The 24,566-nt window shown below is 42.6% G+C and overlaps 1 protein-coding gene across 1 annotated transcript; it reads right to left on the reverse strand.

The window, feature by feature from the left end:
- On the reverse strand, positions 1–24,562 carry LOC309558477 (serine protease 27-like; the record flags this gene model as incomplete). Its single annotated transcript, XM_082261548.1, has 4 exons — positions 1–348; positions 6,096–6,265; positions 11,031–11,299; positions 24,549–24,562. 4 exons carry the CDS (start codon positions 24,560–24,562, stop codon positions 1–3), a joined length of 801 nt encoding a protein of 266 aa, XP_082117674.1.
- Positions 24,563–24,566: the final 4 nt, after the last annotated feature.

Here is a 24,566-nt window from a genome sequence, read left to right on the forward strand (position 1 = left end):
TTATAGATAAGTGAGAAGAAGACCAGCTAGGGCCAGGATAACCCAGTGATGGCATGAAAGGCTGTAGGCCTTGCCTGTGACTGTGCTGGATGGATAGGCAGTGGTTCCTGCATTGCTAGTCTCGTTTTTGCTGATGAAGTCCCCTCCACATGTGTTAGTTGGTGGAGGAATTCCTGTCACATTGATGAATGTCACATTGACGTAACTGCTGATCCAGGCTTGATAGGCTGTCACCAGGGTGTACACTCCAGGGCGGTTGGGAGCTGCGCATTCTTCTCCCCAGCTTACAACTCCAGCCTGGTACCAGATGCCATGAACTTTACACACCAGAGGTCCTCCTGAATCACCCTAGAACACATCAAAAATTGTCAGCTGTACTAGTGTCTATCTGTCTAGGTCAAGCATGGCCAACCCAAATCAAACATTGTATGTAAAGAGGAAATCCCGCGCTGTGGAGTTAAGAGGGGTGAAGGGGCTGCAGCCTCCCTAAAATATAGCAAAGAGCTATATCTAGATAGTAAATATATAGGGGTAGGGGATGGCACTGCCCAATGGGGGATATTAAGGTAAGGTGTACTGTAATGGGTGTCACAGATGAAATTAATATATTTGTGGCTCATCCACAAGGAATAAATAAGCAATCTATATCACAGATGAAATAAATATATGTGGATAATATCATGCTGGATATCTATACTGATATGGACTGGGTATTGTGTTAGGAACAAAAGGATGCCACATGGTTTGATGGAAATGATAAACCTACAGAGGGCTGAATTCAAGGACACCCCAAAAATCAAAGTGAAAAAATGATGCAGCAGGCCAGTCCAATTTGCTAAATTTTTATTACAGCAACTCAGAATGATACTAAGTGGTTTGTATGGCCCCCATGTGCTTGCATGCATGCCTGACATTGTTGGGACATGCTCCTAATGAGATGACGGATGGTGTCCTGGGGTATTTCCTCCCAGATATGGACCAGGACATTACTGAGCTCCTAAACAGACTGAGGTGCAACCTGGCAGCGTCGGATGGACCAAAACATAATGTCCCAGAGGTGTTCTATTGGATTTAGGTCAGATGAGCCTGGGGGCCATTAAATGGTATCCATTCCTTCATCCTCCAGGAACTGGCTGCATACCCTCGCCGGCACCATGAGGCCGGGCATTATCATGCACCAGGAGGAACCCAGGACTCACTGCACCAGTGTAGGGTCTGACAATGGGTCCAAGGATTTCATCCCGATACCTAATGGCAGTCAGGATGTCATTGTCTAGACTGTAGAGGTCTGTACGTCCCTCCATGGATTTGCCTCCCCAGACCATCACTGACCCACCACCAAACAGGTCATGCTGAACGATGTTACAGGTAGCATAATGTTCTCTACGGCTTCTCCAGACCCTTTCACGTCTGTCACATGTGCGCAGGGTGAACCTGCTCTCATCTGTGAAAAGCACAGGGTGCCAGTGGCAGACCTGCCAATTCTGGTGTTCAATGGCAAATGCCAATCAAGCTCCACAGTGCTGGACAGTGAGCACAGCGCCCACTAGAAGACATCAGGCCCTCAGGCCACCCTCATGAAGTCTGTTTCTGATTGTTTGTTCAGAGACATTCACACCAGTGGCCTGCTTTTGTAGGTCTCTGGCAGTGCTCATCCTGTTCCCTCTTGCACAAAGGAGCAGATACCGGTCTTTCTGATGGGTTAAGGACATTCTATGGCCCTGTCCAGCTCTCCTAGAGTAACTGCCTGTCTCCTGGAATCTCCTCCATGCTCTTGAGACTGGGAGACACAGCAATCCTTCTGGCAATGGCACATATTGATGTGACATCCAGGAGTTGGACTGCCTGTGCTACCTATAGGTTCCAGGTATCTCCTCATGCTACCACTAGTGACACTGACCCTAGCCAGATACAAAACGAATGAAAAACAGTCGGAAAAACAAATGTCAGTGGCCTCCACCAGTAAAACCATTCCTGTTTTGGAGGTTGTCTCATTGTTGCCCATCTAGTGCACCTGTTGGTAATTTAATTAACACCAAAGCAGTTGAAACTGATTAACAATCCCCTGTGCTACTTAACTGACCAGATCAATATCCCTGGGGTTTAACTGACTTGATGCAATATTCTATATGATATTATATATACAAGTGTTCCTTTAATTTTTTGAGCAGTGCATATTAATTGTTGCTTTACTGTGTTTTAGATGGTATTGGTATACATGATATTGCAATTGTTTTTGTTGCTAATAGAATACTGTATAACATGCAATTGTATTTTTTAACTATAAAATATGCACAAAAACAAGTTCCTTAACTACTCTCCTGGTGACACCGCCCATTAGGCCTTCTATTCCAGCATACGTTGTTTGTAAGTGCAATGATAGTTTATTTGCTGAAATGTACCTATGAATGTCAATAAACTACTTTATGTATCTACAGTATCTACAGTATTACTACATATGCACTAATATTAGTTTTCTGTGTTTTACTTTATAGGTAGCATTTTTACTTTTAGCACTTGTACTGCTCCTGAAGATGCAGAACGGCATGAAACATGTCAAGCTTTATGTGAATGGGTGGTGGCACCCCCAGCTATTGATGCTTTACAGAATTATGACTGTCTGTCTTTGATAGTGACACTGTGATACCCATTAGGGGCCACCATTCTAATCAACATAACTGTGCAAGATGGTACTTTGTTCTGTATTTTAATCAAGTTTTATGATTTTAACAACTTAAGTCCCAGAGGATTTTCCTGCTCAAAGACCAGGGCCTATTTTGTGATTCGGCCCTGCGTGACTTTAACGTACAATTACGCGGTCGTGCGACGCTGTACCCAAATGAAATTGACGTCCTTTTTTTTCCCACAAACAGAGCTTTCTTTTGGTGGTATTTGATCACCTTTGCGATTTTTATTTTTTGCGCTATAAACAAAAAAAGAGCGACAATTCTGAAAAATAACAATATTTTTCACATTTTTTTTATATGAAATTTCCCCCCCCCCCAAAAAAAATAAAAAAATCAATTTTTTTTACATTTTAGGCCAATTTGTTTTCTGCTACATATTTTTGGTAAAAAAAAAAATCGCAATAAGCGTATTTTGATTGGTTTGCGCAAAAGTTATTGCGTTTACTAACTATGGGAAAGATTTTTATAATTGTTATTGTTTTTTTTTTAACGAGTAATGGCGGCGATCTGCGTTTTTTTTTTTTTGCGGGACTGCGACATTTCGGCGGACAGATCGGACCCCTGACTGACATTTTTGACACTTTTGGGGTTACCAGTGACATCACTGCAGTAATCAGTGCTATACAAATGCACTGCTACTGTAATAATGACACTGGCAGGGAAGGGGTTAACCCAGAGGCAATCAAAGGGTGAGCCTAGGGGGTGTTTTCTAACTGTATAGGGTAAGGGCTTGTGGAATCAACACACAGCCCTGTGATCCTAAATTGGAGGAACACAGGGGCTCTGTGTTCATTCCAGAGAAAACAACGGTCTGCTGTGTTTACAACAGCAGACCGCAGTTCTCTCTCCACGAGGAGCGATCGCGGTTGGCTGGCGAGCGGGTGGCTGTATAGCACTGATTACTGTAGTAATGTCACTGGTCCCCCCAAAAGTGTCAAAAATGTCAGTTAGGGGTCCGATCTGTCCGCCGCAATGTCGCAGTCCCGCTTAAAAATCGCAGATCGCCGCCATTACTAGTAAAAAAAAAATAAATAAATAAATAAAAATGATTGAAATCTTTCCTGCTAGTTTGTAGATGCAATAACTTTTGCGTAAAACAAACAAAATACACTTATTGGGATTTTCTTTACCAAAAATATGTAGCAGAATACAAATTGGCCTAAAAGGATGAAAACATTTGATTTATTTTTTTTGGGGGGGGGGGGGGGGAGAATGTTATATGGCAGAATGGGAAAAATATTGTTTTATTTTTTCAGAATTGTCGCTATTTTTTTGTTTATAGCACAATAAATAAAAATCGCACAGGTGATCAAATATCACCAAAAAAGAGCTCTATTTATGGGAAAAAAAGGACATCAATTTAATTTGGTTACAGCATCGCACGACCGCGCAATTGTCCGTTAAAGTAACGCAGTGCCGAATCGCAAAATATGGCCTGGTCAGAAATGGGGTAAAATCACCCGGTCTTAAAGCGGTTAAAAATACGCTCATTGAGAATTTTTTTTGTCAAAGACATGTAGCTAAATACATTTTGGCCTAAATATATGACAAAAATTGAATATATTGGATATTTTTTAACTGTCAAAGTAGAAAAATATTGTTATTTTTTCAAAATTGACGCTTTTTTTTATTAATATCGCAAAAATAAAAATCGCACAGGTGATCAAATACCACCAAAAAAACCCTCTGTTTGTGGGAAAAAAAGGACGTAAATTTTGTTTGGGTACGGTGTTGCATGACCGCGTAATTGTCAGTTAAAATCACGCAGTGCCGAATCGCAAAAAGTGGCCTGGACGTACAGCAGGAAAATCCTCCGATGGTAAAGCGGTTAATTTATTTGCAATTATTGAGTCACTTTTGGGATGTGCCACTTCTGTATGGTCGGGGTTAACGAGTGCTCACATCGCCACCCAGTGGCCTCTTGTTACCAATTTGACTTCCTTAAAGTTGTAGTAAGCATGCCACTGGAGGGCTTTGTTTTAACCACTTTACCACCGGAGGATTTTGCTGTCTTCCGTCCAGGCCACTTTTTGCGATTCGGCACTGTGCGACTTTAACTGACAATTGCACGGTCGTGCCACGCCGTACCCAAACAAAATTTACATCCTTTTTTTCCCACAAACAGAGCTTTCTTTTGGTGGTATTTAATCACCTGTGAGATTTTAACTTTTTGCGCTATAAACAAAAAAAGAGCGTTTATTTTGAAAAAATAACAATATTTTTAACATTTTTTAATATGAAATTCCCCCCCCCCCCAAAAAAAATGTAAAAAATCAAATTTTTTTAAAATTTTTGGCCAATTTGTTTTCTGCTACCTATGTTTGGTAAAAAAAAATCACAATAAGCGTATTTTGATTGGTTTGCGCAAAAGTTATCGCGTTTACTAACTAAGGAAAAGATTTTTGTCATTTTTGGTGGGTTTTTTTTAAGGAGTAATGGCGGCGATCTGCGATTTTTTTTGCGGGACTGCGACATTGTGGCGGACAGATCGGACCCTTGACTGATATTTTTGACACTTTTGGGGGTACCAGTGACATTACTACAGTAATCAGTGCTATACATATGCACTGTTACTGTAATAATGACACTGGCAGGGAAGGGGTTAATTTTATTGGAGAGGGAGGGGTTAATGTATGCCTGGTGCTTACTGACGTGTGGGGGGGAGGTGACTGAGTGACACAGGGACAGATCCAGGGTTCAGCTATGCTGAACTCTGCAATCCGTCACTGTTTGTCACTTAGGAGATCCGCCCGCTCTGTTTACACAAGCGGGCGGATCTCCAGACTCGAATCCCCGACGATCGGGGAAGAGCGGCGGTGATCGCCGCCGCTCCTCCCCTGGCCCGACTCCCGCTGTGACTGAATACAGCAGGAGCGAGCCTCCGGCGGCGCGCGCGCGCCGCAGATAAAGGGGAATGTCTGGCGACATAGGTCTACGTCGCCAGACGTTATCGAGCCACTTTGCCGCAGTAGTGCTCTAGTGAGCAGTGCGGCAGTGGTTAAGGTAAGTCTTTTATATTGTGCTAGTATACAATGCACACTAGCACATTATGTTATTCTCTTGCAGGAGGAAACTTTTTTATTTCAAAGACTTTACTACCAATTTAAAACATAATTTCAAATCAATAAAGTTATTAGGATCAAGCAAGTCACTGTAAAGTGCCTCTATTAAAAAAAAAATTGAATAATTAAAAAAAAAAAAATAATACATTAAATATTTAAAAAATATATATATATAAATAAATATTTAAAAAAAAAATATTTTTAAATTAATAAAATATTTAATACATTTTTAATAAATATGTATTACATTTGATAAAAATTTTATTTTTATGAAATTAAATATTACAAAATTGGATGGGGAGTCCTGCAAATTCCTACAAGCTGAGTCCCTTTAGGTGTCACCCACCTGACATGCATCCTTCAGCCCATTTCTGTAGCCAGAACATATCTTTTCATCTTGGATAATAACCGTATTTTTGTTTTCATTGCTGTTCAGGTGATACATCAGGTCACAAGTTTTGTGGTCGATGAGTGGAGTCATCACTTTCTGGAGGATCCCATCTATAGGTGAATCTCCTGGGGAAAATGAATGGCCAAATGATGATAAATCTGAAGGACACAAGAACTCTAAACATCTAAACAATGGACAGGCACTTAGGGGCTTGGGATTTTATGGAGAGAATGGTTAAAAATGAAAGAGATAAAGGGGAAAATCTATGGAAATGGACAATTTTGCTGGTCTTTGACTTTCCTATTGTCCATGCTATCTTAGACTCAGATACGTCCTGTAATGTGGAATATCTCATGGGTGGTACTTCTGAAAGACGATTGAAAATCTGTAATGATGATTGTAAATATAGTCAATGGTAAATTCAAGTGACCCTGTTGTAGCACTGCCCTCTAGAGGACTGCTGAGTATTACACTTTCTGGATTCCCCTGGGTTACCCTTAGCAACTGATAGCAGACAAATCGCCTTGAAAATGCTTGGCTCAGTAAATAATCAGTCCAGGGGATGTTGTTTTTTTGTGTTTTTATTTAGAACTGGGATGGGAGAAGGGATGAGTGGGATACTCCAACTATGGACTATGCACAATCTTGAGGACAACTGACTGTAGCGTGTGCGGCAAGGTGGCTGCTTCACCTTGCCACAAAAGTGAAGATAGATAATGTAATCCTGTTTAAGTTCAGGGTTCTTACTTGGAACCCCCTTTCTCACTAGCTGTGTGCACTGACACCTGTCCACTGACTCTCCACTGGAGTGGTCCCCTTTCCTGGGCAGACCCCTGGCAAGCTTCCCGGTACTCACGGACACTGTTTTTTCCCAAGGTTGATCTGCCTCCAACTCCACTTGTCAGCTTCCTGGACCTCCTGACTCAACACCACACTCTTGACTCACTAGGCCGACCACCTGTGACCACCTTCCACAACAGACGGGAGGAGAGACAGCCTTCACCCTCCTCCTGGGACCTGGCTTCCCGCCCAAAGACACCCTGCCACATGTGCCCTTGGCTTTTATAACATATCCCAGGATGCACCACTGTTTGTGCCAACCCACTTGGATAGTCATAAAAGCCTGTGTGTCACTGGCTAGGTTTCCTCCACTGTCCAACAGGCTCCCCTGATAAGCAGATGGAGCAGACTATGATATACCTGCTACTCCCCTGTTCAGCAGGTAGAGCAAACTATTCTCCCTGCCTAGCACCGTATCTAGGAGGGTGCTACACTGTAATGTAGTGACCTGCTATAGAAGAACTACTCACCTCTCCAGCAGTCCGTGTCTCCTACCCCTATCAGGTCCAGTGCTGTAGGCTTCAAAAGACTCTGGCATTTAACACTTCTGGAAGTGTTGGATGCCTGTGTTTGCTATCACTTGCCTTCATATGGCTCCTACAACATTACAAGACACAGAAGTGACCTAATTGTCAAGAGATGAAACCATTTATTGCTTCGTTCTTGGAGGTGCTGAAGGCTAAACAGACTCTGGAATGAAGGGGAAATAGCTATGTCTTCTATTTCCCCTGCATTCCAGAGTCTGTTTAGCCTTCAGCTTTCCAGTGACCCAGGAAACCATACAGGGACTTTGTTCCTCTTGACTTCCCCTCCAACTGCACAAGAGCGCCACCTGCAGTGGAGAATGTAGACTGCTGCTGCCTACAACTAGTATGTCCTTGCAGCACTGAAAAGGTTGGAGTCATCAGTGGTAGAACTGATAAGTAGCAATAATGTATTTTTATCATTTGTTTATTTATTTATGTATTTATTGGGGCAGAGTAGCTTTAAAGTGTATGTAAATCCAAGTTCAAAAATGTAATATATTACAGGTTATATAATAATATACACTCACTGTCCACTTTATTAGGTACACCTGGCTAGTACCTGGTTGGACCCCCCTTTGGCCTTCAGAACTGCCTTTATTCTTCGTGGCAAATATACAGCAAGGTGTTGGAAACGTTCCTTAGAGATTTTGGTCCATAGTGACATGACAGCATCATGCAGTTGCTGCAGATTTGTCGGCTGCACATCCATAATACGAATCTCCCGTTCCACCACATCCCAAAGGTACTCTATTGGATGAGATCTGGTGACAGTGGAGGCCATTGGAGTGCAGTGACCTCATTGTCATGGTGAAGAAAGCAGTGGTGAGATGATTTGAGCTTTGTGACATGGTGCATTATCCTGCTGGAAGGAGCCATCAGAAGATGGGGGCACTGTAGTCATAAAGGGATGGACATGGTCAGCAACAATACTCAGGTAGGCCGTGGCATTTAAATGATGCTCCATTGGTATTAAGAGGCCAAAGTGTGCCAAGAAAATATCCCCCACACCATGACACCACCAGCCTGAATGGTTGATACAAGGCAGGATGAATCCATGCTTTCATGTTGTTTACACCAAATTCTGACCCTACCATCTGAATATCGCAGCTGAAATTGAGACTCATCAGACCAGGCAACGTTTTTCCAATCTTCTATTGCCCCAAATTTGGTGAGCCTGTGCGAATTGTAGCCTCAGTTTCTTGTTTTTAGCTGACAGGAATGGCACCTGGAGTGGTCGCCTGCTGTTGTAGCCTATTTACTTCAAGGTTTGATGTGTTGTGCATTCAGAGATGGTATACTGCATACCTTGGTTGTAATGAGTGGTTATTTGAGTTACTGTTGCCTTTCTATCATCTGCCCATTCTCCTCTGTCATCAACAAGGCATTTTCCTCCACACAACTGCTGCTCACTGGATATTTTCTCTATTTCCCACCATTCTCTGTAAATCCTAGAGATGTTTGCGTGTGAAAATCTACCTTTTTTCTCAAGTTTTACCTTTTTGGGTTTAATAATGTTTCATCTTTTAGGATACCTTCTTCATTTAAATTCTACATCTCATTTTTTTGACATGCCATTGGTTTCACCAGCAGAGGAGGAGCCAAGGCGAAGAAGAAGAGGATACAGTTGTAGCACTGGACCACTGATAAGGCAGTACAGTCAGCCCTCTTGTACTGGGCCCAGGCCTCATCAGTTCAAATGTGGGGTCCAGGCACCTGCTGAGCAATAGGGCTGGCAGTACTGCCTTATTGCTGACACTTGTGACTGGTTTGCATTGCACCTGGATTCTACTTTTCTTTTCTCTCTTCATCTGCGCTGCAGGGGGATCGGTTCTAGAATCTGCGCTCCCTGCTGTCTGGGACCTTTGTGTGCCCCTTTCGCCCCCCAGTGCTGGCGGTTTTCCTCCTCCCTAGCCGGAAGCTGCTGAGGGCACACATCAGGGTTACTTCAGGATGGTAAGCGGGGTGGCGGCTCACCATCCTAAATGAACACAGTGAGAAATCAATACTAATCGGTCACTGTGGGGGTGCAGATATTGCCACTATTCACTTGAATTGGTCTTGTTCGACGAGGGTATAATCTCCTCCATGGCTGCAAAGCATACCAATGCTGGCATTGCATTTCAGCAAAAAAATCATTTGATATTTTCAGAGGAGGGGGGCCCTGTCAGGTAGGCTGTATGGGGCCCCCTGGTTTCTATTGGCAGCTCTGTTTGTAAATAACAAAGATGGGGGAAAGATGTTTCATCAGGGGCTGACTGGCAACTTTCAGCTCAGGGGGCAAGTACAAACCTGAGGCCCATGGTGCAGCGACTTGGCCCCCTTCCCACTTGCCCAGGGGACAATTACAAACCAGAGACCCATGGTGCAGTGACTTGGCCCCCCTCCCACTTTCTCCCTGGCCTCCTCCCGACCCCCATTCCAGGCTGAAGCTCTACTTTAGGTACTCTCTACTCACCATCTGAATCCGGTTTCCCAACCTGGCCAGTCGGGGCGGTTGGGGGGAGCTGGGACAGCTCAGTAGGGGCTGGCCGAAGGAGGAGATTCTCCAGTGGGGCATGGAACCGGCCTCTGCTCAGGAACAGCTTACACCATACATGCTGGGGGGGGGGGGGGGGGGGCTGGGCTCTGTCTTTGTCTTTGTCCCACACTCCACAGTAGGTCAGCAGTGGAGACTTTTTACTTCTTTTCACCAGGAATCCTTTAGGCATGTCTGTGGCAGAAGCGGTGCAGCCTTTTTATGGGGCATCAGAGTGGTCTGGGGGGGGGGGGCATTTTCTAGTGATCGACCAATATCGTTTTTTTAATGCCGATACTGATACCGATGTTTTGGTCATCGCATATCGGTATCGGCCGATATTGGTCGATAATTTCGTACACTAAAAAAATGTTTTTTTTTAATTTCTTTTGTTATTTTACAGGTACTCTTGTGGAGGTATCTGGGGGTCTAAAAGACCCTAAGCCCTTCCTCTGCACTTAAAAGCATTCAAAACGGAAAGTTTGGCTGTTTTGAATGCTGTCATTTTTTTGAATTTGGCGCAGAGTACCCGGAAGTGATGTCATGACATCACTTCCGGGTTTTTACACGGAGACCCAATCAGAGACGAATGCAGCTTTGATCGGGTCTTCTCTTCAGCGGATATGCAGGCTGGTTGCCCAGGTCTCCCAGTGGAACGGGAGACCCGGGCAAGCCGCGGAAGGCGGTGGGGGGATGTCCCGCTCCTTGTAATGACAGCCGAGCGGCTTCTCAGCCGCATCGGTTGTCATTACAAGACAGCTGACCGTCGGCTATGGACGCCGGTACCGGGGTGATGCCTCTAGCTGCAGGCATCACTCCGGTACAAGTACTTTTCCAAAATATCGGCAATTTCGGTAACCTCAGGGGCCGATTCCGATATATCGCGAAAAGTGCAGATCAGCCCACGATATATCGGCTTTGCCGATCATCGGTCGATCTCTAGCATATTCCCCCCTGCCCCCCGACCCAGTCCTCCCCTGTGTTTCACTTACATTGTCCTGGACTTACCTTGATAAAATGTTGTCCCCCAGCCGGTCACCCAGCACTCCATGCCACAGGGGAAGGTGACGGAAGGAGATGGCAGACAGATCGGCATAATGTATTTATCATAAGTGACTGGTTGTGCCAACTTTACCAGGGCGATGTCCCCGATGTCTCCGATCTTTGTATAGTTCTCATTAACAATGAAAGATTCTACGTTGACGGTTGTGTTGGGAATAGACCCAAACAGCTTGTAGGGGCCGAGATACACTTTCAAAAGCTCTACTTCAACAGGCCTAAAAAGAGACAAGGATAGATCATCACTAGGGTGCCACCTACTGTACAAATATCACCACTTGGAATAATGATCCTTCTGAAATCCTTACAAGTACAACTTTCCTCTACACACACCCAAAGATAATTGTAATGTTTAGATCTATTGTCATTTTTTTATTACAATCAGAAAAAAAAGAATCACATTTTTTAAATAAATATCTGCCTTCATGCAAAAATCCGGGTCACGATCTCACGATCCACATTTTTTTAACTATAAAAAAGCATAAAAAAAAAAAAAAATAAATAAAAAAGCATGAAAACGTTTGAAAGACCCCCTGTATATTTAATTTCACTTTTTTACATATTTTTAAAATAAATTAAATAATAAATAAACTAAAAAAAACAATGTGGAGGGAAACCAAATGTACCATTTTTATTTTTGTTATTAGATTCCCTTTAACATGAGGCCTACAAGTAGCTTCCCATCAAACAAATCTAGCCGTCTACTTCTTTCCCCCTTCAGGTGAAACAGTCCGCCTGCGCCTGAAGAGGTGGGCAGATCCCGCGTCTATTGTTCAAAAAACAATTTAATTTATTCCATTCCTCTGCCAAGCACAGATCTTTGGATCACAAGGTAAAGATGCAATCGGCAAATGTTTCTTGAGAACAATGGGAAAAATGATGATGCATTCGGCAGTTTTGTTGGAACCTCCCCGAAATCCCTGAAAGGCATCTTACGCCCAGCTATTGCTCCATGATCAGATGGTTTAATAATGAGCATCATGATGCTATATAACGATGAGAAAAACTTAACGTGGTCATTTAACCAAAGTTTCTGAAAAATGTATCCATTTACCCAAAATTGCACAAATTTAGTGCAATACATTGTAGTCAAGAGGTGGGCAAGAAGGGGAAACTGCCCTGGGCACTGTGTTATCATGTGAGGTTGGGGGGGGCGCCACAAGGAGAGAGGTAGTTTGTGCTGGAAGGGAGAAATTGGAGGGGGGGGGGCAGTAGGGGGTAAGTATTGTTCTAGGAGGGGGAATTTTTTTTTTGGGGGGGGGTGCTAAGAGTGGTGATTTAGGGGGATTTTTGCTGACTCTAAATGATAAAACAGTATGGAGATATCCATGCTAAAATGATATAATAGTACAATAAATTGACATTAGGGCAGTCCACATACATTTTCTTGATTGCAAAAAACAGATAAGCAAAAGTCCTTATGCAGCGCTTAAAACAAGACGCCTAGTAGTCTGTATTCAATGATGGAAGGAAGAGATAAGATCCCAACACCAGCTTCAGTGTAAATGAGTACACACCACACCACACCACAGTGCCAATCAAGCCTCCTTACCAGAACAAAGGAAGAACATAGGCATATATGAGATTATCTGTGGTCAACATCAACAATGAGATGAGCGTCTTCACATGAGACACCTTCAATTGGCAGGAATCCTTAAAATCCTTCCTCAATATAGACCCCACTGGTATGCTGGATATATCGATGTAAACTCTCACATACAGAGGTGATGCCACGAATAAAAGTTAATAAGACAGCACATAGTGAAGGTCCGTATAAAATCGCAAGGAGTTTATTTAGAAATGTACTTACAAAGGTAAATGAAGTGTGAACATCATAAAAATACAGAGTACTGCCGCGGCTCGTAGCGTACTTGTGAACTCCTTGCGATTTTATAAGGACCTTCGCTATGTGCTGTCTTATCAAATTTTCTTACATAGTTTGTGAGGTTGAAAAAAGACACCAGTCCATCCAGTTCAACCTATGATGTGTGTATAAAACTATCCTTAAAGATCAAGAATAATGGTCTGGCAATCACCTGGCTGAGCTCTTTAAGAACCCTCGGGTGCAAGCCATCCGGTCCCGGTGATTTATTTATGTTAAGTTTCTCTAGTTTAGTTATAAGTCTATCTTCTGTTAGCCATGGTGGTATTTCCTGAGGTGTGTTGTTTAGTTCGGCCTTACAAGCTGGGTTAGTGTAGCCCCCCCAATTCTTTTGTGAAGACTGAAGAGAAGAAATTATTTAACACTACCGCCTTTTCTCTGTCCTTTGTGGCCAAAACTCCCTTATCGACTTTTATGGGGCCAATGTGTTCTGGCCTCGCTTTCTTACTGTTTATATACTTAAAGAATTTCTTGGGGTTCTTTTTACTCTCTTCCGCTATATGTCTCTCGTGTTCTATTTTAGCCGCCCTGATTTCGTCTTTACATTTCTTATTACACTCTTTGTAATTCTTGAATGCTGCCAATGACCCCTCAGTCTTGTATTTTTTGAAGGCCTTTCCTTTAGCACTAATATGCATTTTTATGTTGGAGTTTAGAGTTTAGTTTTACTCTTTTAAATTTATTTCCCTTTGGAATGCACTGGTCAATCCCTTTGTTAAGTATGCTTTTGAAGCACTCCCATTTTTCCTCCGTGTTCTTTGTTCCAAGGGTTCTATTCAGGGTGGCATCACCTCTGTATGTGAGAGTCTACATCGATATATCCAGCAAAACAGTGAGGTCTATAATGAGGAAGGATTTTAAGGATTCCTGCCAATTGAAGGTGTCTGATGTGAAGACGCTCATCTGATTGTTGTTGATGTTGACCACACATAATCTCATATATGCCTATGTTCTTCCTTTGCTCTGGTAAGGAGATTTGATTGGCACTGTGGTGTGGTGTGGTGTGCTGCTCATTCACACTGAAGCTGATGTTGGGATCTCATCTCTTGCCTTCATCATTGAATACGGACTATTGTGCAATTTTTTTTTAGTGCTGCATATGGAATTTTACTGGGCTCTAAATGACCTTGTCCTGGCACTGATTGTAGTCAATGGGGGAAGTTAAAAAGAAAGGTTGTTTTTAGGGCAAATAAATAGTGCTATGAGCTTGAATGGTCTCTGAGGAGTAAAGAAGCTCCTTTCAGCCATACTGCACCTGTCAGAAACCTTCACTTTGGTGATAACCTTAATTCTATACTAAAAGCATATGTCAAGCCAAAAATATTTTTTATTTAAGTGTTGTATATAATGACTAAGGATTGGAACCTCTGTCTAGTTTAATTGTAATCTGGAGAGACTCTCCCATACTTGGACTCGGTATCAGCATGAGGTCAGCAATGGCAACCTATGTATTTCTTTGTTGATGGGTGCACATAAATAAAGAGGGGAAGGGAAAGAGAAAGGGAAGGAGACGCACTCACCCTTCGAAGCAATGTGCTGCGCTCAGCACCCATTGTGGTGAGATTAGGGAACCCCCACAGATATGTATATTAGCATACTGCAGACTGACCTGCCAAGGCCATTCCCCATCCAAAGCATCTGTACCTCCAACTATGCGATTGGAAGAGACCAAGGGAGAGCCACACACTGAAGGGTTTCCCACAGAGATAACATGGCGGACTGTATGGACACAAGAAAAGGAGGAGAACTTTAGTAGAATAAAATAATTAATCAGCAATTAGTGCATGAAAGCCACGTGTTGGTGAGGGAACAATAAAACCAGCATTTGTACAGGCTACATGCATATATACTAGTGATCGACCGATATCGGTTTTTCATTGCTGATACCGATATTTTGGCCAATGCATATCGGTATCGGTCAATATTGGCAGATATTTTTGTACATTAACCACTTGCCGTCTGAGTACGGTAGTACTACTGCGGCAAAGTGGTTAGTTATCGTCTGACGACGTAGTATTAACGTCGTCAGACACTCCCCCTTCTGGGCGGCGCTTGCGCGCCGCCGGAGGCTCGCTCCCGCTGTTTTCATTCACAGCGGGAGTCGGGCCAGGGGAGGAGCAGCGGCGATCGCTGCTGCTCTGCCCCGATCGCTGGGGATCTAGTGTGGAGATCCGCCCGCCTGTGTAAACACAAGCGGGCGGATCTCCATAGTGACAGGGAGTGACAGATCGGAGTGTTCAGCATAGCTGGACATCCGATCTGTCCATGACTCACACAGTCACCTCCCCCCCTACACGTCAGTAAGCACCAGGCATACATTAACCCCTCCCTCTCCAATAAAATTAACCCCTTCCCTGCCAGTGTCATTTTTACAGTAACAGTGCATATGTATAGCACTGATTACTGCAGTAATGTCACTGGTACCCCCAAAAGTGTCAAAAATGTCAGTCAAGGGTCCGATCTGTCCGCCACAATGTCGCAGTCCCGCAAAAAAAATCGCAGATCGCCGCCATTACGCGTTAAAAAAAAAAACACCAAAAATGACATAAATCTTTCCCTTTGTTAGTAAACGCAATAACTTTTGCGCAAACCAATCAAAATAAGCTTATTGCGATTTTTTTTTACCAAACATAGGTAGCAGAAAACAAATTGGCCAAAATTTTTTTAAAAAATTGGTTTTTACATCTTTTTTGGGGGGAATTTCATATAAAAAAATGTTAAAAATATTGTTATTTTTTCAAAATAAATGCTCTTTTTTTGTTTATAGCGCAAAAAGTAAAAATCGCACAGGTGATCAAATACCACCAAAAGAAAGCTCTGTTTGTGGGAAAAAAAGGACGTAAATTTCGTTTGGGTACGGTGTTGCATGACCGCGCAATTGTCAGTTGAAGTCGCACAGCGCCGAATCGCAAAAAGTGGCCTGGACGGAAGACAGCAAAATCCTCCGGTGGTAAAGTGGTTAATTTTTTTTTTTTTTATCACTTGACAGGTACTCTTGTGGAGGGATATGGGGGGGGGGGTCTAAAAGACCCCAAACCCCTCCTCCGCACCTAAAAGCATTCAAAATGCCAAGTTTGGCTGTTTTGAATGCTGTAATTTTTTTGAATCTGGCGCCGAGTACCGGGAAGTGATGTCATGACCTCACTTCATTGCTTATATCTTTAGTTTGTACATATGTGAGTGGCATATTCAAAAACATTTGTAAACAGAATTATGCTATGTGACATCATTTTAGCCTTACATGAGCAATATTTGGAATATTGGCCAGTTCCGGGGCCGATAGAGATATATGGGCAAAAGTCAATATCGGCCATCGATATATCGGCCTAGCCGATAATCGGTCGATCACTAATATATAATATATACAGTGAGTATAGAAAATAATCAACCCCCCCCCCCCACCCTTTTAAAATATTCACATTTTTGTGCTTTGCATCCTGAAATGAAGAGAGACACAGATTTCGTTTTTTTCCAGCCGTATTTATTATTGCAATTTATAACATCAAAGTGAAAGATATAACACCAAAATGTCAGAAAAAAATAAAACAAAATTAACCGGTCCCAGACTGCCCGCCGCAGTTTCACTGCGGCCGGCAGCCCCTCCTGTGCGAACTGATGTCGGTCGCACGCGTGGTGCTAGGGGGCAAGCGCGTGCCGCTGGCGGCGCGTTTCCACCCCCACTAGGCAGCGGGGATGCCGATGCACGGGGCTGGTGGCACTGATTGCCGCCGGCCACCTGCGATCGCTCCGGCTGAGAGAACACCAGTCAGATGTTGTAAACACAGCCGACCGTTCTTCTCCCTGAAATGATCACAGAGAGCCTGTGCTCCTGCTATATAGGATCACATGTCTCTATGGTCATTTCACAAGCCCCTCCCCCCATAGTTAGTTAACATGCCCCTAGGCTTACATTTAACCCTTTGATCACCCACTGTGTTAACCTCTTCCCTGCCAACGTATTTAGTACAGTAACAGTGCATATTTTTTGCATTGATTACTGTAGTAATGTAACTGGACCCCCCAAAAGTGTCAAAAAGGTCTGTTAGGGGTTCGATCTGTCCGCCGCAATGTCGCAGTCCTGCTAAACATCGCTGATCGCTGTCATTACTATTAAAAAAGTAAATAAATAAATAAAAATTACATAAATATTTCCCCTAGATTGTAAACACAATAACTTTTGTGCAAACCAATCAAAATGCGCTTATTGCATTTTTTTTTTTAACAAAAATATGTAGCAGAAAACAAATTGGCCTAAAAGGATGAAAACATTAGATTTTTTTTTTTTTGGCATGTTATATAGCAGAATGTGAAAAAAAAAAAAATATATATATATATATATTTTTTTTTTTTTTCAGAATTGTTACTCTTTTCTGTGATTGCAGCGTCCTCCGGATTGAGGTAAAGAGCCAATAAGCGGCTCTTCACCATGTGATCAGCTGTGTCCAATCACAGCTGATCACAGAGGTTAACAGAAGCCGGTTATAGGTACTCCTTTCCTCATGTTGACAGCATGAGCAGGGCTGCTGATGGGGGGACCACCAGTCCTCCTGTAGGGGGCCCGTTCACACAGGGGGGCCCCAACAGCACAGGGAATCTGTACGATCCAGCGGAGGGGCAATTACAATCTGCAGCAGCTGAAAGCCAGTTTCTCCCCCTCCTGCCAGCTTTCAGCTGCTGCAAGGAGAGACGCAGACACAGGGCATCATTCCTGTAATTGCTTCTCCGACACTGATTCCCCTCCCTGTTCTGCCTGCTTCTGATCCCCCCCACCGTGCCCCCCTTTCACTGTGCAGTCCCCCACCCCCCCCCCCCCCCCCCCCCCGCAGCGCTGCAGGCTTCCCCGTCCTGTAAAAAAATAACAAATTGTAAAAAAAAAAAAAGAAGATTAAACCATGTAATTAAAAAATTGTAAAATAAAATAATTGTAAACATTTTTAACTTTTATAAAATGTAAAAAACAATTAAAGAGGCTAATTCACACAGGTTCCCCAATGTTATGTTTGTGTCCGCTAATAATCAATTTAGTGTATTTTTTGTGAAAATATTGTCTTGACATATTCGGGGGAGGGGGGGGGGGTTATATTTAGACACACATCTAAATATCCCTTGCCACTGAAGCCGCATTTAGATTATGCTCCAAAGGCTGAGGGCAGACAAGAAGGCAGCGAGGAGGCGGCGGTGAGGCAGCGATGGGACGCCTCTTCACCACCTGTTTTAACTCTATTTTTGCTGACATGTGCTGCAAATGCATGCATTGCATTGGGTGTTTGAGGAACTTCCCTATTAGTTGAATATGTGGCTTGCCGCCCACCATTCGCTGCATATCAGGTCAACCTAACACTTGACGATCCCGACCCCTTACCATGTGATCAGCTGTCAGCCAATGACAGCCGATCACGTAATTTAAACAGAGACAAAAATGGTGGTGGCAATTTCTTTCTATCTTATTTTGCAATTATCCTCAACATCGAATTATGTTTCCTCTGTAGAGTCGGTAATGGACTTTTTTTTCCCCTCATGCTGACGCAATCACCAGCTTCTGTAAGAGGGACATCAGTCCCGAACACAGAGATAGCCCCTACCGCCTTATATGTGCCCACCAGTGCCACCTACCAGTGCAAATCAGTGCTGCCTATCAGTGCCCACTACCAGTGCTCACTAGTGCCACCCATCATTGCCCACCAGTGCCACCTATCAGTGCCCACCAGTGCCACCTATCAATGCCAACCAGTGCCACCTATCAGTGCCAATCAGTGCTGCCAATCAGTGCCTCATTATCAGTGATGCCTAACAGTGTCACCTATCAGTGCTTATCAGTGCCCATCCGTGCAATCCATCAGTGCTTATCAGTGCCCCCCACAATGCCCATCAGTGTCCATCAGTACCACGTATCAGTGCTTCCTATTAGTGCCCTTCAGTGCCACCTATCAGTGCCCTTCAGTGCCACCCATCAGCGCCAACAATCAGTGCCACCCATCAGTGCTACCTATCAGTGCCACCTATTAATGCCACCTATCAGTGCCCACCAGTGCCGCCTTATCAGTACCTATCAGTGCAGTCTATCAGTGCCCATTAGTGCAGCCTATCAGTGCCTATCAGTGAGCACCAGTGCCACCTTATCAGTACCTATCAGTGCAGCCTATCAGTGCCCATCAGTGCAGCCTATCAGTGTCCATCAGTGCCACCTCATCAGCGCACATCAATGAAGAAGAAAAATTACCTGTTTTCAAAATAGTTTTTTTTTTTTTTCAAAATTTTCAGTCTCCTTTTGTTTGTTTAGCAAAAAAAAACCCAATAATGAATAAATACCACCAAAAGAAACCTCTGTTTGTGTGAAAACATGTCATTTGAGCACAGTGTTGCGTGACCGCACAATTGTCATTCAAAATGCGACAGCGCCGAAAGCTGAAAATTGGCCTGGGCAGGAAGGGGGTTTAAGTGCCCAGTAGGCAAGTGGTTAAGGAGGGCGCACTCAACGTGACCCAACATCGCATTTTGGCCACCCCCCAAGTCTAAATTAAGCCTTAAAGGGTGACATTGTAGCGTTCCATAATTTCACATGCAGCTTTAACCCCTTGCCGACTGCCTAATGACGATTTACTGCGGCAGTCAGCCCCTCACAGGCAAAGTGACGTAGATCTACGTCGCTAGCCTGTGAGGCTCTGGGGAGCGAGCGTGCGCCGCCGGAGGCGCTCCCACTCCTGCGTGGTCACGGACCCCCCCGCGCGTGTGAGTGGCGGACCCGATGTCCGCCGGTCACTCTGCGATCGCCACTGCAGAGGGAGAAAGTCAGGCGGCTAATGTAAATAAGCCGTCTGTCATTCTCCCCTGTGTAGAAACACTGATCATACGGTTCTACTATGTAGGATCGTTGATCACTGTTCCTACAGCCCAAGCCACAGCCAATCACAGTTAGAATCACGCCCCTCGGACACACACAGCCCCTCCCTCTCAAAAAAAGTTAACCCCTTCACTGCCAGTGTAATTTTACAGTAACAGTGCATATATATAGCACTGATTACTGTAGTAATGTCACTGGTAACCCCAAAAGTGTCAAAAATGTCAGTCAAGGGTCCGATCTGTCCTCTGCAATGTCGCAGTCCCGCAAAAAAAATCGCAGATCGCCGCCATTACGCGTTAAAAAAAAAACAACAAAAATGACAAAAATCTTTCCCTTTGTTAGTAAACGCGATAACTTTTGCCCAAACCAATCAAAATACGCTTTTTGCGATTTTTTTTTACCAAACATATGTAGCATAAAACAAATTGGCCAAAAATGTTAAAAAATTTTAAATTTTACATTTTTTTGGGGGGAATTTCATATAAAAAAATGTGAAAAATATTGTTATTTTTGCAAAATTGACGCTCTTTTTTTGTTTATAGCGCATGATCAAAAAATCGCACAGGTGATCAAATACCACCAAAAGAAAGCTCTGTTTGTGGGGAAAAAAGGACGTCAAATTAGTTTAGATACAGCGTCGCACGACCGCGCAATTGTCCGTTAAAGTTACGCAGTGCCGAATCGCAAAATACCCCCTGGTCAGGAAGGGGGTAAAATCTTCCGGGGCTTAAGTGGTTAAGGCATCACACAATTTATTTATTTTTTTTTTTTTTTAATGATTTGTGCATTTTCAGTGTTGCCCGTTAAGCCACATCTAAAGACGCTTTCTTTGCTGAAATGTATTTTTTTTTTTTTTGCATTGGTACATGTCCCCCATGGCAGTGCCCAGCTATCCATGCCCTTTTTAAAGAAAAGTTTGCATTTTAGTCTTTAAAAAGGCCATAAAAATAGTACAGTTCTATTCCCATATAATTGAAAAGGGTTTGGCACTTTGTGCGTAGTTTGTGGACTTTCTCTTAGGTTTATTGAACCTACCAAGAAGTAAAAATTTGCCCAGTTTGCTCATCTGTACTGGGAATTAAGACATAACGAGTCTTGTATAGCAGTTAATATGCAATAAAATGTATTTTATAATTTTATAATGAGCACATAATCAAATTTAAGTGTTTTTAAATCTTCCTGACGTTTAACTGTAAATAGTAAATCAAAGCATTGATTTTTTTTTTTTTTTTTTTTTTTTTATTGCTTGGTCAATGTTCACATATTATTGAGGCTGACATTTCACCACCTGGGATGGATCAGTCACAAGACTGGAAAAAAGGGTTAATAATTAACTTACTCTTTACTGACATGACTTTTCTTTTATTTACACAAGCAAAATTTTTACACCGATGATTCACCAATATAATCCCCCAGAGAAAAAGTCATCTTTTGCAAAGGAAATTATTAAATATAAAACATAGAGACAGGAAAACCGGGACCAAAAGTAGAGCCATTGTCTCCCAAGCAGCCAGTTTCTCTGCTCCTTTTTTTTTTTCTTTTTTTTTTTATTGAGCGGAAGATTTAGCTTTACTAGTTACATTAAGCAAACTCCGCAAACTTTTTCACTTGTTTTTAGAAGACAGCCCTGGAATTCGCCAGGTGAAGCCAAACTGGGCATTCTCAAAAGCAGCCACAAGATGTCACTGTAGGAACCTGTCATCAATTTAAAGGGCCCAAATGTAATGAAGTGTATAATAAAGCAATATATTTGAATGAAAAAATAAATAAATAAATAAATGCAAATAATTTGACATAAAATAAATAAAAATCATTTATAATAGATCCCGGAGGTCTCCATAAAGACTACCTGTCACCTGCCTAAAAACATTTAAATTAAAATAAATGAATAAATGTAAATGATTTGACATAAAATAAATAAAAATAATTTATAATAGACCCATGATGTCTCCATAAAGAGAACCTGTCACCTGCCCAAAAACATTTAAATTAAAATAAGTGAAAAAACGTAAATAAGTTGACATAAAATAATTAAACATCATTTATAATAGACCCCTGATGTCTCCATAAAGAGTACCTGTCACCTGCCCAAAAACTTTTTAATTAAAATAAGTGCATAAATGTAAAAAAGTTAACATAAATAAATAAAAATAATGTATAATATACCCCTGATGTCTCCATAAAGAGAACCGGCCACTTGCCCAAAAATATTTAAATTAAAATAAGTGATTAAACGTAAATAAGTTGACATAAAATAATTAAAAATAATTTATAATAGACCCCTGATGTCTCCATAAAGAGTACCTGTCACCTGCCCAAAAACATTTTAATTAAAATAAGTGCATAAATGTAAATAAGTTAACTTAAAATAAATAAAAATAATTTATAATATACCCCTGATGTCTCCATAAAGAGAACCTGTCACCTGCCCAATAACATTTAAATTAAAATAAGTGAATAAACGTAAATAAGATGACATAAAATAGATAAAAATAATTTATAATAGACCCTCGATGTCTCCATAAAGAGAACCTGTCACCTGCCCAATAACATTTAAATTAAAATAAGTGAATAAACGTAAATAAGATGACATAAAATAAATAAAAATAATTTATAATAGACCCCTGATGTCTCCATAAAGAGAACCTGTCACCTGCCTAAATACATTTAAATGAAAATAAATAAAAATATGTTAAAAAATAAATAAACTTCAACCTGCCCATCCATCTATTCATAATTGGATACAGATGGTGAATCATATACTACCATACAAAAAAAAAAAAATCATTTTTGAACATAGAGGTTGCCCTATGAAGTATAATAAGATCTGGTATATATGAGGATCTTCCTCTCTTACCATTATCAAAGATTAAAAACTGTTTAGCGTTGTGTTTGCTCTGTCACCCAGGGATTCTTAATATATCTCTGCATATCGTGACCCAGGAACTCTTTAGCCGTTTTAAATGCCTATTGATGTACTCAGGGGTTTAGACAATGTTGAGCCCTTTATTACAATTCTAAGCATAAAGTTATCCACAATTTTAATTTATTTCCTTCCATAGTTGCCAACATTTAAAAAAAATTCCAGGGACACTTTGCAGCACAGCTATCAATTACTTACCACACCCACTTCCCTGAAGCTCCGCCCACTCTGCATAATTAATCTCCACCCACATATTATCAGATTATAGGGTCTACTCAATAAAGAGAGGTTTATGCTCCTGTTGTTAATTTTTGCACTAAATTCTCAATAAAAGCTTTTTATTGGAAAAAAAATAAAAATAAAAAAATAAAGAGAGAATTACAGGAAATTAACCACTTTAATACAGGGCACTTCCCTCCCTTCCTGCCCAGGCCAATTTTCCCCTTTTAGCGCTGTTGCATTTTGAATGACAATTGCGCGGTCATGCAACACTGTACCTACACCAAATTTATGTCATTTTCCCCCCACAAATAGAGCTTTCTTTTGGTGGTATTTGATCACCTGTGGGTTTTTTCCTTTTTGCTAAACAAATAAAAAAAGACCGAAAAGTTTGAAAAAAAAAAAAGTTTTTTTGTTTATGTTATACAATTTTGTAAATAAATAAGTTTTTTCCTGCACTGATGAGCACTGATGAGACTGCACTGACAGGCACTGATGAGGAGGCACTGATGGGGTGGCACTGATAGGCGGCACTGATAGGCGGCACTGATATGCGGCACTGATAGACACTGATATGTGGCACTGATAGGTAGCACAGATATTCAGCATTGGTGGGCACTGATAGGCGGCACTGCTGGGCACTGATAGGCGGCATTAATGGACACTGATAGGTGGCACTGATGGGCACTGATAGGAGGCACTGACGAGCACTAATGGGCACTGATAGGCGGCACTGGTGGGCACTGATGGAGCGGCACTGATCGGCACTGACGGGCGGCACTGATGGGCACTGATAGGCGGCACTGGTGGGCAATAATGGGCACTGGTGGGCGACACTAAAGGATGGCAATGATGGGCACTTGTGGGCAGCACTGATAGGGAGGACACTGGTGGGCAGCACTGATGGGGAGGGCAATGGGGGGCTCCCTGAGCCCTGATTGCCATCCCTGGTGGCCGTAGTGGGCATCCCTGGGGTCATGGTGGGTATCCCTGGGGTCATAGTGGGCATCCCTGGTGGATCTAGTGGCATCCCCCCCCTGAGGGTCTGCACTGGTAATCAATGATCCGATCGGCGCTCCTTTACTCGTGCCTGTCAGGCACGAACTAAGGAAAGCCGATCAACGGCTGTTCCTGTTTTACTATGTGACCAGCCGTGATTGGACACGGCTGATCACATGGTAAAGAGCCTCCGTCAGAGGCTCTTTACCGAGATCGGAGATGCAGGGTGTCAGACTGACACCTCGCATCACCGATCGCCGCTCTGCGTGCCCCCGGGGGGCGCCCAGAGCTGTGTTATCCTGCCGCCATCATATGATGTCCGGTCAGGATAACACAACCACATTCCCGCCGTCATTTTGTAATAGGGCGGGCGGGAAGTGGTTAAAAAGGGAATTTCAATCTTATGGCCAAAGTAGCAAAGTTGGAATAATTCTCCCATTCAGCTGCACTACTTCTACGTAACATTTACGGGTAGCCCGATTAACGGGCGCTTCCAGGGACAATGTAAATTACCCGGGACAGGCTCCTATTTGCCGGGACTGTCCTGGGAAAAAAGGGACAGTTGGCAAGTATGTGCTTCATGTCAGCTCTACATTAATGTACCTTTTAATGCTCATGTTG

The sequence above is a fragment of the Pelophylax lessonae genome, assembly GCF_965119305.1.
Source record: "Pelophylax lessonae genome assembly, chromosome: 6".
NCBI lineage: Eukaryota > Metazoa > Chordata > Amphibia > Anura > Ranidae > Pelophylax > Pelophylax lessonae.